The following is a 17951-nucleotide window of genomic DNA, read 5'->3' as shown; positions in this document are numbered from 1 at the left end:
AAAACACTGATCAGGACTTCCCTGGTAGTGCAGTGGTTAAGAATCCACCTGCCAATGCAGGGGACACGGGTTCAAGCCCTGGTCTGGGAAGATCCCACATGTCTTAGAGCAACTTAGCCCATGTGCCACAACTACTGAGCCTGCGCTCTAGAGCCCACGAGCCACAACTACTGAGCCCATGCACCACAACTACTGAAGCCTGCACACCTAGAGCCCATTCTCCGCAACAAGAGAAGCCACCACAATGAGAAGACCACGCACAGCAACGAAGACCCAATGCAGTCAAAAATAAATAAAAAGAAATTGAGAAAAAAAAAGTAAACACTTATCACTCCACTCCCACAGGGATGATTATCATCAAAAAAACAAAAACAAATGTTGGTGAGGGAATTCCCTGGTGGTCCAATGGTTAGGGCTCTGTGCTCTCACTGCCGAGGGCCTGGGTTCAATCCCTGGTTGGGGAACTAAGATCTCATGAGCCACGTGGTACAGTGGGGCGGGGGGATGTGGAATTGTTGGTGAGAATTTAGAGAAACTGGAACCTTTATATATTGCTTGTGGGAATGTAAAATGGTATAACCACTTTGGAAAACAGCTATAAAGTTATTAATATGTTAAACATAAATTTACTATATGACCTAGCAATTTGCAGTTTAGTTTAAAAGAGATGGAAATATATGTCCAAAGACTTGTACACAAATGTTCAAGCAGCATTATTCATAATAGCCAAGAAGTGGAAACAATCCAAATGTCCACCAAATGGTGAATGGACAAACAAAATATGCCATATATATAGATATGGATATGCCATCTATCTATCTATCTATCTAAAACAGAATACTAGTCAACCATAAAAAGGAACAAAAGTCCTGATGTATGCTACAACATGGGTGAACCTCATAAATACTATGCTAAGGGAAAGAGGCCAGACACAAGAGACCACATATTGTATGATTCCATTTATATGAGACATCCAGAAAAATCACACCTATAAGGCAGAGTTGTGGCTGCCTAACGCCGGAGGTAGAAATGGAGAGTGACCACAAATAGGAATGAAGTTTGTTTTGGGGTGATGATAATTAGATTGTGGTCATGGTTGCACAACCCTGTAAGTTTACTCAAAACTACTGAACTGCATGCTTAAAATGAGTGAATTTTATGGTATATAAATTAAACCTCAATAAAGTGATTTTTTTAAAAGCAAATACTAAAAATAACCAATGAAATTTAAATTAATTTTAAGATGTTGTTTTCTGACACAACACTATAAAGATTGAAACAACTTCTTTATCGTGAGACAAACTGATTATATCCCTCTGCCACAGTCCTTTAATCAGCCATCAGCTGAACAAGTTAATGAATACCAGTTGCCTGCACTAGCACAGGCCTATTTTGCTGTGTTACAGCAATGATCCAGTCTTCCCACCAAGTGTCTCTATTATAACTACTATGAAAACTTTGTTCATACAACACTTTATGACAAAACAGGCTTTCACTTGGCATTTATATATGAAGGGTGTCTCTGCTCCCTTCTCATGAGGCTATGGCAACTGAAAGTGAACGGAGCATTTGAGCCCAGGTGATTTTAAACACAAAGGTAAACAAACGCAGGCATTAGCGTTGTGCCAAATGGTTATCAAAATGAAAAAAACAGAATTTCTAAATTAATAAAAAGAATTCATAAGCCCCTGAGAATATGCCCATAAACCCCCGTCTGAGAAACCTGTAATGTGCCAAGTCTCAGAATTTACTGCAATATGCAGGGCTGAGTGACCTCACGATGAACGTCACAGAGCTGAGCAGTTCCAGTGAGTGCCCATTCACAGAATGCTTTGGGAAGACAATCTCCACAATGCATGGCCCAAAACAACTGTGTCTTCAGTTACGGATCTTTGGTGGACTTCTGAAGTGGAAACTTATTTTAACATTTACATGAATAGCGATTTTAAACCAACAAACACCTGATGAAAAATCGTAGCATTCATCCACTTGAAAAGGCTGAACATCTGACACAACCGATGAACAAACTACTGAAAACCATTATCATATAGTAATTAAACCTGCAAAAAAATTTCTCAGAAGTGAATGTAAGTACACAACCACTTAAATCAATACTTACTACGTATGAAATTGTGTTACATCTGACTAAAAAACACTTTATTGACTAAATTATCCCAGAACTTAAAGCAAGAACCAGGCTTATAAGTTTCCAAACTAATGATTAACTTGTTAGTCTGTTAGCAGACCAGAAGATTAGAGTACAGGAATATAATTTATTTTCAACAATAAAAAAAAATTCATTCTATACGTCCCATTGAGTTTCTTTTTTACTTTTGCATATCGAATACAGGCAATCCTTGCTTTGCATGGTTCTGATATGCATGAATATCGGTCGCCATGGTTTAGATAAATAATACCAGGCCCCAACAACATGGTTCAAATTTCAGTTACTATGGTATATTAACTGTGAGTAACTGCATAAAGTACAAATTTTGCTACTAGCACTTCAGTCCAAAAATCACTATATAAATAGCAGCTGTGCATCCTGATCAATGACCAATCACATCACTTCCTCCAAAATCTGTCCCTGATTGGTCACTATGCGTGTGTTAGTTCATGTACAGATAGCAAAGCACATAATTGTGTTGCCTCCCTTGTCTCCCAGGGATAAACCCATGTGACATTTCACAAAACGGATAACCAAAAGACTGTGTCAAAGAAAAGAACACAAGAGGCAAACTGAAAGAGCTCACAATGGCCACAGCTGAAACAATCTGAGCAATAAAATAAATAACACAGTATTGACTTATAATTCAAGGTATAAATAAATAGAAATGAATAAATAAACAAACAAACATTCTTCCTTGCAGAAGAATTCCAAGTAGTTTATGTAATTATCACCCCCTTCAGGAGGGAGAGCTTAATTTTTCCACTCTACCAAGTGTGAGTAGCATTTGTTGACTTGCTTCCAAAGAATGGCATATGGAAAGGTGAGGAAAAAGTAACCCTATAGTGGAGAAACCTTAAAAACATGATAGCATGTACCCCTGATATGTGACAAGAAGGGCACTTCACCTCTGTGATCTTCAGCCCAAAAACCCACAGCCTCAGTCTAACCATGAGAAAAATGCCATTAAAAAATAAGTCAAAGGATATTCTACAAAATACCTGACCGATACACCTCAAAACTGTCAAGTCATGAAAATCAAACAACGACTGAGAAACTATTATAAACCAGAGGAGACTAAACAGACATGAAGACGAAATGTAATGTAATATCTTAGAAGGGATATTAGTTTATAAAAAAAGTGAAATCGAAATAAAGTTTGGTATTTACTTAATGATAATGTACCAATGTTGGTTTAATTATCACAAACGTAATGTGACATGGTAATGTAAGATGTTAACAAAAGGAGAAACTGGGTTAGGGGTATACCTGAACTCTGGACGATCTGTACATCTTTTCAGTAAATTAAAAATTATTCAGAAAGTTAAAGTTTACTAAAATTTTGAAATGGAAATGTCAATATGATCTCATCATTTAAGCACACACACACTTATCTATATTTTTCACCTCTTTCCACTGAAAAGGTCAAGAAGTAATGATACCTCAATGTCAATGAACATGTGTAGCATCCAGATTTGGTCTCTGAATACCATTCCCACTAACAAAACAGGTGTCTGTGGGGAAATGCTCACTCTGAGACCTGGAAAGGCATACACTGGGAAGCCTACAACATGTTGTTCCAGAAAATAAGTAAGCTTTTAAAGACTAATGAGGTCATGTCAAAACTACATAGCAATCAGGGACTCCCAATGGCCAAATCTGAGACACGTTAAACATCAAAAAGAATAATGACTGGGACTTCCCTGATGGCACAGTTGTTAAGAATCTGCCCGCCAATGCAGGGGACATGTGTTCAATCCCTGGTCTGGGGAGATCCCAACATGCCACGGAGCAACTAAGCCCATGCGTCACAACTACTGAGCCTACGCTCTAGAGCCCAAAAGCCACAACTACTGAGCCTGCGCACCACAACTACTGAAGCCCACAAGCCTAGGGCCCGTGTTCTGCAACAAGAGAACCCACTGCAATGAGAAGCCTGCGCATGGCAACAAAGAGTAGCTCCTGCTCTCCACAACTAGAGAAAGCCTGAGTGCGGCAACGAAGACCCAACGTAGCCAAAAATTAAAAAAAAATTTTTTTAAAAAAAGAAGAATGACTGCAATTGACTGAAACACATGAAAATTTTAAAATCATAAATACTAGTAATCAAAAAAGAAAAAGCAAAAAAAATTTTTTAAAAACTATCACCATGAATAACAGCAACAACTTATTTATCAACACCAACCCATAAGCTAAAAATGAGTAATAAAAGGGAAATAACTAAGCATTTATCCTGACTCTCCAATAGGAACTGTATTTCAGTGGAACCAAATAACATCAGGCATGAGGAAAAGTACTTCTCTTAGAAGAATGCCAGCAAGTAAAAGTAGATGAAACAACAGAATTAGAAAACCACTATCTTGGAGCCCTCGATTAAATAAATGATTCAGGTATGAATAATCAATGGATGCTAAACTTATTAAGTGAAAGGATGAATAGAATCTGGATATTTACATGGTACCAAGGTATCTTCCCCGCAAAGTTCTTGCCTATCTCAAGTATGTAATATTAACTTTACAGTGGAGGAATCAGATGTCCCAACTTACTCCAGGGATCAGTCTTAATTGCTAGTCACTAATAGTGACAACAACCAGACAATACATGCCATCTGATGTGAAACAATATGGATTATAATCAAGCCTTTGGATCTTTTATAGGAAATAGTGGAGATAAAGAAACAACTTAAATAATACCAAAAGGAAGCAATTAGAAAATCAGGAAGGAAGAATCTCATAGAGGACGAATAGACTTGTCTGTTTAACAAAGTTATGGGAAAGAAAATGGTTAAGGAAGGGTCAGTGTAGATTAAAAGAGATGTAAGAGAGATACAAAATAGATGTGATGTGTATTACTTAATTGGATTCATGTCTGACAAACCAGCATTAAAACACATTTTCAGGGACTTCCCTGGTGGTCCACTGGGTAGGACTCTGCGCTTCCAATGCAGGGGGACGAGTTTGATCCCTGATCAGGGAACTAGATCCCAAATGCATGCTGCAACTAAGTCCACATGCTGCAACTAAAGATCCTGCCTGCTGCAACTAAGACCTGGCACAGCCAAAATAAATAATAAAATAAATAAATAATTTTTTTTTAAAAACACATTTTGAGGGCAAATGGGGAAATTTAAATACAGAATATTTATTGGAAATATTAAGGAATTCTGAGGAATTTTGTTAAAAATAATAATGGAACTACATTTATATAAGAAAGCATCTATCTTTTTCAAAGATAACACATTGAAGTATTTCAAAGTGAAAGGTGTGTCTGTCTTTATTTTTCTTATATTATAGTTGATTTATAGTATTTTATTAGTTTCAGGCGTACAACAGAGCAATTCAATAATTTTATAGATTATACTCCATTTAAAGTTACTGTAAACTAATGGCTATATTTCCTTAGGCTGTACAATATATCTTTGTTGCTTATTTATTTTATACATAGTAGTTTGTATCTCCTTAATCCTATACCCCTATCCTGCTCCTCTCACCTTCCCTCTCCCCACTGGTAACCACTGGTTTATTTTCTCTATCTGTGAGTCTGTTTCTGTTTTGTTACATACAAACAGTGTCTTTACTTTTAAATAATTCAAAAATTACAAAAATGAGATGAAGCAAATAAAGAAAAATATTTATAACTTAAATCTAGGTAAAGGGTAGATGGCTATCATACTAATTCCTCTGCTTTTCTCTCCATTTGAAATCTTCTTTACAGTAAAAAGGGAATTATAGATGAATATGTAAATAGATATAAAATACACACTGAGTCACAAAAACATCATAAAAAGCAGAGTCACATTACTTTGAGATTAGGGGCAAGTGATGGCAAAGTTAAATAGTTCTCATGATTTAAAGGAGTAACATTCACATAATGTTTACAATATTAGAGTTTTATATTAATTTTATATGAATTGTCAAGAATTCTATTTCTTCCCATCTATCTAATCTTTGATAGCGCACAATTACATATAGGATGCAACAATTTAATTACAGAAGAGAAAACAAGCTTATTCTTGGTTTTTTCTGCATTTTCAATTACAACAGTGTAGCAAATGACATAGTTTAGTAAATAATAGAGCACTGGCTTGAGACTCATGAGATATGTATTCCATTCAGAGCTGATCATTGATATAGCACTGGATAGTCCTGAACAAGTCACCTTATAGTTGTAGAGGTAGAAGGAGAGCACAATCCCTATATGAATCAAGAGACTATCTATCATGTGGGAAAAAGGGGTATAAACATTTTTTTTTTTTTTTTTGCAGTACACGGGCCTCTCACTGTTGTGGCCTCTCCCATTGCGGAGCACAGGCTGGGGACGCACAGGCTCAGCGGCCATGGCTCACGGGCCCAACCGCTCCGCGGCATGTGGGATCTTCCCGGACCAGGGCACGGACCCATGTCCCCTGTATCAGCAGGCGGACTCTCAACCACTGTGCCACCAGGGAAGCCCTAAACAACATATTTTAAATACATTTTTAAAAGGTCATCATGGGGCTTCCCTGGTGGTGCAGTGGTTGAGAATCTGCCTGCCAATGCAGGGGACATGTGTTCGAGCCCCGGTCCGGGAAGATCCCACATGCCACAGAGCAACTAAGCCCGTGCGCCACAACTACTGAGCCTGTGCTCTAGAGCCCACGAGCCACAAATACTGAGCCCGTGAGCCACAACTATTGAAGCCCGTGTGCCTAGAGCCCACCCACCACAACGAGAGGCCACCACAATGAGAAGCCTGCGCACTGCAATGAAGAGTAGCACCTGCTCACTACAACTAGAAAGCTCGCACACAGCAACGAAGACCCAACACAGCCAAAAATAAATAAATAAAATAAATAAATGTATTTTAAAAAAAGGTCATCATACTAACTCAAGATAGATGTCACTATTTTAAATCATAAGAGCTATTTTAAATATAGCCATCATTGGAGATACTCAGTTTTTTTTCAATTGATCCTATATCTGTTAAGATCTATTTAGGGAATTCTCAAATCTTTACTACTAGACAGCTTAAGAGTTATGACTTCAAACTTTACAAATCAATGATTTGTAGAACACTGACCAGAGCCACTTTAGTCAGCAAGGTTATTTTGCTAGATAACTATATAACTGCCAGAGAAATTTGAGGTCTGACTCAATTCTGATCCACATAAGACAGACATCTATTATGTAATATTTATTGGCAAGTAAGCACAAACAATTCATATGATCTATTCTGCAGGCTTGAGAAAAATCCCAGCATCTCATTTAGATGCTCCAACCACCACTTTCACAAAAGGTTCACTGGAGGCAAACGCTCAACAGTCCACAGACAGGAACTTTCTCCATATAGTTGATGAAATCCAGAGTTTACAAGTGGAGATTAAACAAAACCCCTAAGAGTTCAGGTTGAAGGCAAAACTAGATTTATACCCCATTCATGCAAGAGTAAGAAATTGAGTCAGAGTAATTTCGGCTAATCCACATATCTTGAATATTTTTAAATCTCATCATTGAAAGCTCATTTCCAACATACGTTATGCACGTTAACAAGATAGTTTCACCAATAAAATCCATTTCTGATATCCAATACGCTAAAAGATCAACGATGGTCAAAAGTAGAAATAAGCGGGTGGCTTATGGTAGCAACATGTAAAGTCCTTTAAAATATAATGCTAGCTGACCATACCTGCACAGTGCAGCACCAACTAGCACTTGGCTTAACACGTGTTGTACACACACATATAGTATTACACAGTATTTAATAAAGTGTTTTAAAATAAACTAGGCAAGGTAACGATTTCTAAATTAAAATATTTTTTTAAAAACAACAAAAGACAGTCTTTAAAACATAACAACAAAAGGCAGTCTTTAAAACATAAATTAATGAAACTAAAGGAAATTTACTAAAGAATAAATTAATGAAACTAAAGGAAATTTACTAAAGAAAAGAAACATAAAAGGTACACTTCGCTTTCACCTGAATAACGAACGTAGTATATAGTCATGTAAACATATTGTATTTTGGTAAAAATCATCATAAACAGAATTCAAATAACAAGAGACTGTGTCTTCAAATATGAGGGTATTAAGTTGCATAATACATACCATTCACAGGGCTGAAGGGATCGAAATGCCTTAAAAGAAGCATCCATTCCAGCAAAATCCCAAAACTTAACATCATAGTCATATCCTCCAGTCACCAAACGGGCACCTGAGGGATCCAGACCCAAAGCAGAAACCTGGTTTAAAAAAAAAAAAAAATGGAGAAAAGCTACTTATTGTCTATTATAACCCCATTTCCTTTCTCTAACCCTACTTCCTACCTTACAGGCACTGTAAATATAGATCACCACTGCTGTTACTTCTGAAAAGTGAAAATGGAAAGCACCTTCTATATTACGTGGCTTTGTTATTAGGAGTATTATTTCTTTGATATACAAGAAAATATTTTAGTTTAATCTAATCAGTAGCTTCATCCAAACTTATCTACCATGTACTCAGAATAGGTGTCATATGATAAACTAAGTTGCTTTAGTATATAAGTAGAAATCTTACAAACAATTCAGCTTTTTCAATAAACAATTTTGAGGAAGCCTTTTAAGATTGTTTGACTATCACTAAATGAATAACACATGAATCAAAAATTCCCAAAATGAGTAATGCCAATAGGAACCATAAATCTATTTAACAAAATATAGCAAAGTAGAAATTATTATCTTGTGCATTTGGCTAATTGTTTAGTCACCTTAAACAATTATTTTTAAAGTTGAATTTGTAAGTAACTAACCACATTATAATATCACTTATACTGGTTCCATAAAATCTTTGCTTTCCCCATGAACTTTTCAAGGTTCAATTCACATACAAATATCCAATGTGTAACTCACTGTTCTTGAGCTACATTTATCATTCTTGCCAAAGCAGTTAGTCCCTGGATCTACTGACCTCTCAGAAGGAAAGACTGCATTAGGAATATTAAATGTGATTATCATATACATGAGACAGTAAAAGGATCATAGTTTTATATAAAGAAAGGCACTACAAATCAATCCTCCAAATAGACTTGAAATGTTAATTAAATGTAACAGAATTACTGCAGTCAAAACCAGATACTGGAAAAATAACTTACACTCATTTCAATTACTACCTGTGAATACTGATTTCAGAATATAATGGAATTATACACAAATATAGCAAATAACTTGTTATATGTTTAAATTAGATATGTACCCTAAATGAGAGCTATCATTTGAATGCCTGAATATGTCTTAAAACAATCGAAAATAAAACTAAATAAACATTAGTTTTTAAAGTCTAAGAAGTGACTTGCTACCACCAGCTACAGACTTACTTGCCTCCATGCCCACTCCACCCTTCTTCCCTCCTGTTAAAATTAGAGGTGTCCCTCCTCCTGATAAAGCTAACCCCACCAGTGTTCATCTCCCTACAATGTAATTTGAAATTGCAAATTCATTTGTGACTTGTCTATTCTATTCCTGTCCTCCCCTCAAGAGTGTAAATTTCGCTCCTACCCCATGACCACCAGTGTGGAGCCACAGGGGCTGAGGCCCTGAATCAGGGTGGGAGGAATGGTGACCAGCTGCAGGCATCCTCACTGTTCTCCTGGGGAAAAGGACAGTGTTGTTTGCAACCTGCAGTTTCCAACTTCCTGGTGGTCATTTGGACTTCAGGGTAAACTGGGAAGAATGCCCAAAGGGAAACCTGGGGAGAAGCAGTTCTTCACCTAAAAAACGTTCACCGTCGTGAATTCTTTTTTTTTTTTTCACTGTGCTGCGCGGCATGCAGGATCTTAGTTCCCCAACCAAGGATCAAAACCATGCCCCCCGGCAGTGTAAGTGCAGAGTCCTAACCACTGGACCGCCAGGAATTTCCCTGTTGTGAATTCTTTCACTGAGGAAGAGAATTACCATTATGTCACTATGTTAATGAAAAAAGAAATGGATGTGATTCATAATTTAGAACCAAAAAATGTAGAACCTAAAAAAAAATGAAAGTAGGAAGTATATTCCTTGGGAAGAATTTCCTCTAGTGGACCAGCTTTTCTGGGCATTAGGTTGTTTAAAGGAACAAGGCTATGATCCTTCTCTGGATCATCTGGTAGGATACAAAGGAAATGATCTCTTAAGTGGCCAAGAAGATTCTTGGATTTTTTTTAAAAAAAGACAAAATAAGGTCTGGCTAAGGAATGGAAAATATCTAATTTCAGAAAAACTCCCATTTTATCTAAAAAGTTCCAAAAGATTGCCAGTTTGTTTGCAAATTCTTAATATACCCACCACCTTTTCAGCCTTTTCTTGTGAAAATTTTCCTAGGATATGTGACTGCATTACATTCAGACACAGAATATGTGATAATTGGTAAGACTATGGTTAATCTGCTTTCTGTATCTCCCTGTGATATTTACTGTGCAGTCTGTCATCAGCAGCCTACATGGAATAGAGTGCAATACAATTTGCCTTAGCATCTTAGTTCAAATAGAAATTCTAATTCAGATACTAACACAGTAAGCCTATGGCAGAATTTATCATGTTTGTTGATTTTCCTCTTTTCTTTCATTTAAAAAAATGGGAGTAGGGGGCAGTAATATACTGTGACAGTCCTTGCTAGAGGCAACAACTAGAGAGAACAGGACAGGCCATTAGGGTATATTTCCAAGGTTTGTGACTGAGGATCCCAGCCAAGAGAAGAGAGACAAACCTCTAGGATCTGTATCCTATCATGAACAGGCCATGTAATTTTGGATTTCTCGCTTAATCTCTCGAGATCCAGGGCCTTTACATGTAAAATGAGGAGATTAGAATACAGCAGTGGTTCTCAAAGTGTGATCTGGAGGGTCCACAAGATCCTTTCACGTGTACTCAATATCAAAGCTATTTTTACAATACTAAGACATCATTTTCCTTTTATCCAGAGGCTACAGGATGTGTGATATTGTAAAAGACTGAATGCAAAAAAGCAGGTATGATAAATCCAGCCCTCCTCTATTAAGCCAGACATTAAAGAGATTTGCAAAACCGTGAAATAATATCAATCTCCTCATTAATGGGTTTTTTCGCTTTCAAAAAAGTAATTTTTCACAAAAATTATTTATGTTAGCATGTATCAGTTTTTCTTATTTGTAAATGAGTTAAAAACTCTAAAAACTAGAAGAAAAAAAAAGAGTGTAAATTCCATGTGCACAAAGACCATCCTTGTGCCCAGCACAGTGCCTGGCACAAATGCGACAATAAATAGCCCTTTTAAAAAAGGAAGGAGGACTGTAAATTAAAAAAACACATACAAAACAAACAGCTATCCAGTTTGACAAATGTAAGATCAATTACCCTCTATCAGGAAAGAACAAGATAAACTACAAAGTTCACTTTTTTTAATCTAAGGACAGAAGAAAGATGGCAAAGAAGAAAGCAAAGGGCAAAGTGACAAAATGAGATCTTCAATGCTAGCATTCTGAAGTACCAGGACCTTGGGCTTCCCTGGTGGCTCAGTGGTTAAGAATCCACCTGCCAATGCAGGGAACACGGGTTCTATCCCTGGTCCAGGAAGATCCCACATACTGCAGAGCAACTAAGCCCATGCGCCACAGCTACTGAGCCTGTGCTCTAGAGCCAGCAAACCACAGTTACTGAGCCCACGTGCCACAACCACTGAAGGCCATGCACCTAGAGCCCATGATCCACAACAAGAGAAGCCACCGCAATGAGAAGCCCGCACACCGCAACGAACAGTAGCCCCCGCTTGATGCAACTAGAGAACGCCCATGCACAGCAACGAAGACCCAATGCAGCCAAAAATAAATAAATAAACAAACAAACAAATAAAGTATCAGGATCTCTGTGGCTGCTTACATACTCCATTTATTATCCACCAAAAGGATATGAAAGGTAATGAGTAACAGAAAACAGAGCTCTGGCGGAGCTTCAAGATGGCAGAAGAGTAAGACGCAGAGATCACCTTCCTCCCCACTGATACATCAGAAATACATCCACATGTGGAACAACTTCTACAGAACACCTACTGAACGCTGGCAGAAGACCTCAGACCTCCCAAAAGGCAAGAAATTCCCCACGTACCTGAGTAGGACACACAAAAAAAGAAGAAACAGAGACAAAAGAATAGGGATGTGACCGGCACCAGTGGGAGGGAGCTGTGAGGGAGGAAAGGTTTCCACACACTAGGAAGCCGCTTTGAGGGCGGAGACTGCGGGGGTCGGAGGGAGGACCTTTGGCGCCATGGAGGAGAGCACAGCCACAGGGGTGCGGAGGGCAAAACGCAGAGATTCCCGCACAGAGGATCGGTGGCGATCGTCACTCACCAGCCCAAGAGGCTTGTCTGCTCACCCGCCGGGGCAGGCGGGGCTGGGAGCTGAGGCTCGGGCTTCGGTCGGATCGCAGGGAGAGGACTGGGGATGGCAGCGTGAACACAGCCTGAAAGGGTTAGTGCACCACGGCTAGATGGGAGGGAGTCCGGGAAAAAGTCTGGAGCTGCCGAAGAGACAAGAGAATTTTTCTGGCCTCTTTGTTTCCTGGTGCACGAGTAGAGGGGAATCAGAGCACCGCTTAAAGGAGCTCCAGAGACGGGCGCCAGCCACGGCTATCAGCGCAGACCCCAGAGACGGGCATGAGACACTAAGGCTGCTGCTGCCACCACCAAGAAGCCTGTGTGCAAGCACAGGTTATTATCCACACTGCCCCTCCCGGGAGCCTGAGCAGCCCGCCACTGCCAGGGTCCAGTGATCCAGGGACAACTTCCCCGGGAGAATACACGGCGCGCCTCAGGATGGTGCAACGTCACACCTGCCTCTGCCGCCGCAGGATCGCCCCACATCCGTACCCCTCCCTCCCGACAGCCTGAGTGAGCCAGAGCCCCCAAATCAGCTGCTCCTTTAACACTGTCATGTCTGAGAGAAGAACAGACGCCCTCAAGCGACCTACACGCAGAGGCGGGTCCAACTCCAAAGCTGAACCCCGGGAGCTGTGCGAACAAAGAAGAGAAAGGGAAATCTCTCCCAGCAGCCTCAGGAGCAGCGGATAAAATCTCCACAATCAACTTGATGTACCCTGCATCTGTGGAATCCCTGAATAGACAACGAATCATCCCAAATTGAGGTGGTGGACTTTGGGAGCAAAGATATATATATATTTTTTCCCCCTTTTTCTCTTTTTGTGACTGTCTATGTGTATGCTTCTGTGTCTGATTTTGTCTGTATAGCTTTGCTTTTACCATTTGTCCTAGGGTTCTATCTGTCCATTTTTTGTTTGTTTTTAACTACTTAAAACTTTTTTTTCTTAAAATTATTTTTTGTTTCATTATTTTATTTTATCTTCTTTCTTTCTTTCTTTCTTTCTTTATCTCCCTTTTATTCTGAGCCGTGTGCAGGACAGGCTCTTGGTGCTCCAGCCAGGTGTCAGGGCTGTGCCTCTGAGGTGGCAGAGCCAACTTCAGGACACTGGTCCAAAAGAGACCTCCCAGCTCCAAATAATATCAAAAGGCGAAAATCTCCCAGAGATCTCCTTCTCAGTGCCAAGACCCAGCTCCACTCAACGACCAGCAAGCTACAATGCAAGATACCCCGTGCAAAACAACTAGCAAAACAGAAACACAACCCCATCCATTAGCAGAGAGGATGCCTAAAATCATAATAAGGCCACAGACAACCCAAAACACACCACCAGACGTGGACCTACCCACCAGAAAGACAAAATCCAGCCTCATCCACCAGAACACAGGCACTAGTCCCCTCCACCAGGAAGCCTACACAACCCACTGAACCAACCTTAGCCTCTGGGGACAGACACCAAAAACAACAGGAACTATGAACCTGCAGCCTGCAAAAAGGAGACCCCAAACACAGTAAGTTAAGCAAAATGAGAAGACAGAGAAACACACAGCAGATGAAGAAGCAAGGCAAAAACCCACCAGACCTAGCAAATGAAGAGGAAATAGGCAGTCTACCTGAAAAAGAATTCACAATAACAATAATAAAGAGGATCCAAATTATTGGAAACACAATGGAGAAAACACAAGAAACGTTTAACAAGTAACTAGAAGAACTAAAGAGCAAACAGTGATGAACAACACAATAAATGAAATTAAAAATTCTCTGGAAGGGATCAAGAGCAGAATAAATGAGGCAGAAAAACGGATAAGTGACCTGGAAGATAAAATAATGGAAATAACTACTGCAGAGCAGAATAAAGAAAAAAAAAGAAAAGAACTGAGGATAGACTCAGACACCTCTGGGACAACATTAAATGCACCAACATTCAAATTATAGGGGTCCCAGAAGTAGAAGAGAAAAACAAAGGGACTGAGAAAATATTTGAAGAGATTAGAGGTGAAAACTTCCCTAACATAGAAAAGGAAACAGTTAATCAAGTCCAGGAAGCACAGAGAGTCCCACAGACAATAAATCCAAGGAAAAACACACCAAGACACATATTAATCAAACTATCAAAAATTAAATACAAAGAAAAAATATTAAAAGCAGCAAGGGAAAAACAACAAATAACACACAAGGGAATCCCCATTAGGTTAACAGCTGATCTCTCAGCAGAAACCCTGCAAGCCAGAAGGGAGTGGCACGACATATAGAAAGTGATGAAGGAGAGAAACCTACAACCAAGATTACCCAGCAAGGATATCATTCAGATTTGATGGAGAAATTAAAACCTTTACAGACAAGCAAAAGCTAAGAGACTTCAGCACCACCAAACCAGCTTTACAACAAATGCTAAAGGAACTTCTCTAGGCAGGAAACACATGAGAAAGAAAAGACCTCCAATAACAAACCCAAAACCATTAAGAAAATGGGAATAGGAACATACATATCAATAATTACCTTAAATGTAAATGGATTAAAGCTCCAACCAAAAGACACAGACTAGCTGAATGGATACAAAAACAAGACCCGTATATATGCTGTCTACAAGAGACCCACTTCAGACCAAGGGACACATACAGACTGAAAGTGAGGGGATGGAAAAAGATATTCCATGCAAATGGAAATCAAAAGAAAGCTGGAGCAGCAATACTCATATCAGACAAAATAAACTTTAAAATAAAGACTATTACAAGAGACAGAGAAGGACACTACATAATGATCAAGGGATCGATCCAAGAAGAAGATATAACAATTGTAAATATTTATGCACCCAAGGTAGGAGCACCTCAATACATAAGGCAAATACTAAGAGCCATCAAAGGGGAAATCGACAGTAACACAATCATAGTAGGGGACTTTAACACCCCAGTTTCACCAATGCACAGATCATGCAAAATGAAAATAAATAAGAAAAGACAAGCTTTAAATGATACATTAAACAAGATGGACTTAACTGATATTCATAGGACATTCCATCCAAAAACAACAGAATACACTTTCTTCTCAAGTGCTCATGGAACATTCTCCAGGATAGATCATATCTTGGGTCACAAATCAAGCCTTGGTAAATTTAAGAAAATTGAAATCGTATCAAGTATCTTTTCCAACCACAACGCGATGAGACTACATATCAATTACAGGAAAATATCTATAAAAAATACAAGCACATGGAGGCTAAACAATACACTACTTAATAACCAAGAGATCACTGAAGAAATCAAAGAGGATATCAAAAAATACCTAGAAACAAATGACAATGGAGACACGACGACCCAAAAACTATGGAATGCAGGAAAAGAAGTTCTAAGAGGGAAGTTTATAGCAATACAATCCTATCTTACAAAACAAGAAACATCTCAAATAAACAACCTAACCTTACAACTAAAACAATCAGAGAAAGAAGAATAAAAAAACCCCAATGTTAGCAGAAGAAATCATCAGATCAGAAATAAATGAAAAAGAAATGAAGGAAATGATAGCAAAGATCAATAAAACTAAAAACTGGTTCTTTGAGAAGATAAACAAAATTGAGAAACCACTGGCCAGACTCATCAAGAAAAAAAAGGGAGAAGACTCAAATCAATAGAAATAGAAATGAAAGAGGAGAAGTAACAACTGACACTGCAGAAATACAAAGGATCATGAGAGATTACTATAAGCAACTATATGCCAATAAAATGGACAACCTGGAAGAAATGGACAAATTCTTAAAAAAGGACAACCTGCCAAGACTGAACCAGGAAGAAATAGAAAATATGAACAGACCAATCACAAGCACTGAAATGAAAGTGTGATTAAAAATCTTCCAACAAACAAAAGCCCAGGACCAGACGGCTTCACAGGAGAATTCTATGAAACATTTAGAGAAGAGCTAACACCTATCCTTCTCAAACTCTTCCAAAATATAGCAGAGGGAAGAACACTTCCAAACTCATTCTACGAGGCCGCCATCACCCTGATACCAAAACCAGACAAAGATGTCACAAAGTAAGAAAACTACAGGCCAATATCACTGACAAACATAGATGCAAAAATCCTCAACAAAATACTAGCAAACGGAATCCAACAGCACATTAAAAGGATCATACACCAGGCTTCCTGGTGGCACAGTGGTTGAGAGTACACCTGCCGATGCAGGGGACACGGGTTCATGCCCCCCATCCAGGAAGATCCCACATGCCATGGAGCGGCTAAGCCCGTGAGCCATGGTGCTGAGCCTGTGCATCCGAAGCCTGTGATCTGCAAAGGGAGAGGGCACAACAGTGAGAGGCCCGCCCACCGCAAAAAAAAAAAAAGAAAAAAAAGGATCATATACCATGATCAAGTGGGGTTTATCCCAGGGATGCAAGGATTCTTCAATATATGCAAAGCAATCAATGTGATACACCATATTAACAAACTGAAGGAGAAAAACCATATGATCAACTCAATCGATGCAGAGAAAGCTTTTGACAAAATTCAACACCCATTTATGACAAAAACCCTGCAAAAAGTAGGCATAAAGAAAACTTTCCTCAACATAATAAAGTCCATATATGACAAACCCACAGCCAACATCATCCTCAATGGTGAAAAACTGAAAGCACTTCCTCTAAGATCAGGAACAAGACAAGGTTGCCCACTCTCACCACTATTATTCACCATAGTTTTGGAAGTTTTAGCCACAGCAAGCAGAGAAGAAAAGGAAATAAAAGGAATCCAAATTGGAAAAGAAGAAGTAAAGCTGTCACTGTTTGCAGATGACATGATATTATACATAGAGAATCCTAAAGATGCTACGAGAAAACTACTAGAGCTAATCAATGAATTTGGTAAAGTAGCAGGATACAAAATTAATGCACAGAAGTCTGTAGCATTCCTATACACTAATGATGAAAAATCTGGAAGTTAAATTCAGAAAACACTCTCATTCACCCCTGCAACTAAAAGAATAAAATATGTAGGAATAAAGCTACCTAAGGAGACAAAAGACCTCAATGCAGAAAATTATAAGACACTGATGAAAGAAATTAAAGATGACACAAATAGATGGAGAGATATACCATGTTCTTGGATTGAAAGAATCAACATTGTGAAAATAACTCTACTACCCAAAGCAACCTACAGACTCAATGCAATCCCTATCAAACTACCACTGGCATTTTTCACAGAACTAGAACAAAAAATTTCACAATTTGTACAGAAACACAAAAGACCACGAATAGCCAAAGCAATCTTGAGAAAGAAAAAGGGAGCTGGAGGAATCAGGCTGCCTGCCTTCAGACTACACTACAAAGCTACAGTAACCAAGACAGTATGGTACTGGCACAAAAACAGAAATATAGATCAATGCAACAGGATAGAAAGCCCAGAGATAAACCCCTGCACATATGGTCACCTTATCTTTGATAAAGAAGGCAAGAAT

General features: G+C 38.8%; 1 protein-coding gene and 1 pseudogene across 4 annotated transcripts in view; one reads left to right on the top strand and one right to left on the bottom strand.

The window, feature by feature from the left end:
- Positions 1-17951, bottom strand: part of WDR70 (WD repeat domain 70) — a 310099-nt gene that overhangs the window by 232249 nt on the left and 59899 nt on the right. For all 4 annotated transcript variants that reach the window (XM_065873371.1, XM_065873369.1, XM_065873370.1 and 1 more), the window contains one exon: positions 8251-8384. In XM_065873371.1, coding sequence (XP_065729443.1) covers positions 8251-8384 — 134 coding nt within the window. The remainder of the gene's footprint in view (positions 1-8250; positions 8385-17951) is intronic.
- LOC136121579 (nucleotide triphosphate diphosphatase NUDT15 pseudogene) lies at positions 9681-10527 on the top strand (annotated as a pseudogene).

Source organism: Phocoena phocoena, chromosome 3, assembly GCF_963924675.1.
Source record: "Phocoena phocoena chromosome 3, mPhoPho1.1, whole genome shotgun sequence".
Taxonomy (NCBI): domain Eukaryota; kingdom Metazoa; phylum Chordata; class Mammalia; order Artiodactyla; family Phocoenidae; genus Phocoena; species Phocoena phocoena.
The sequence above is the reverse complement of the archived record's forward strand: the minus strand, read 5'-3'. Positions and strand labels throughout refer to the sequence as shown.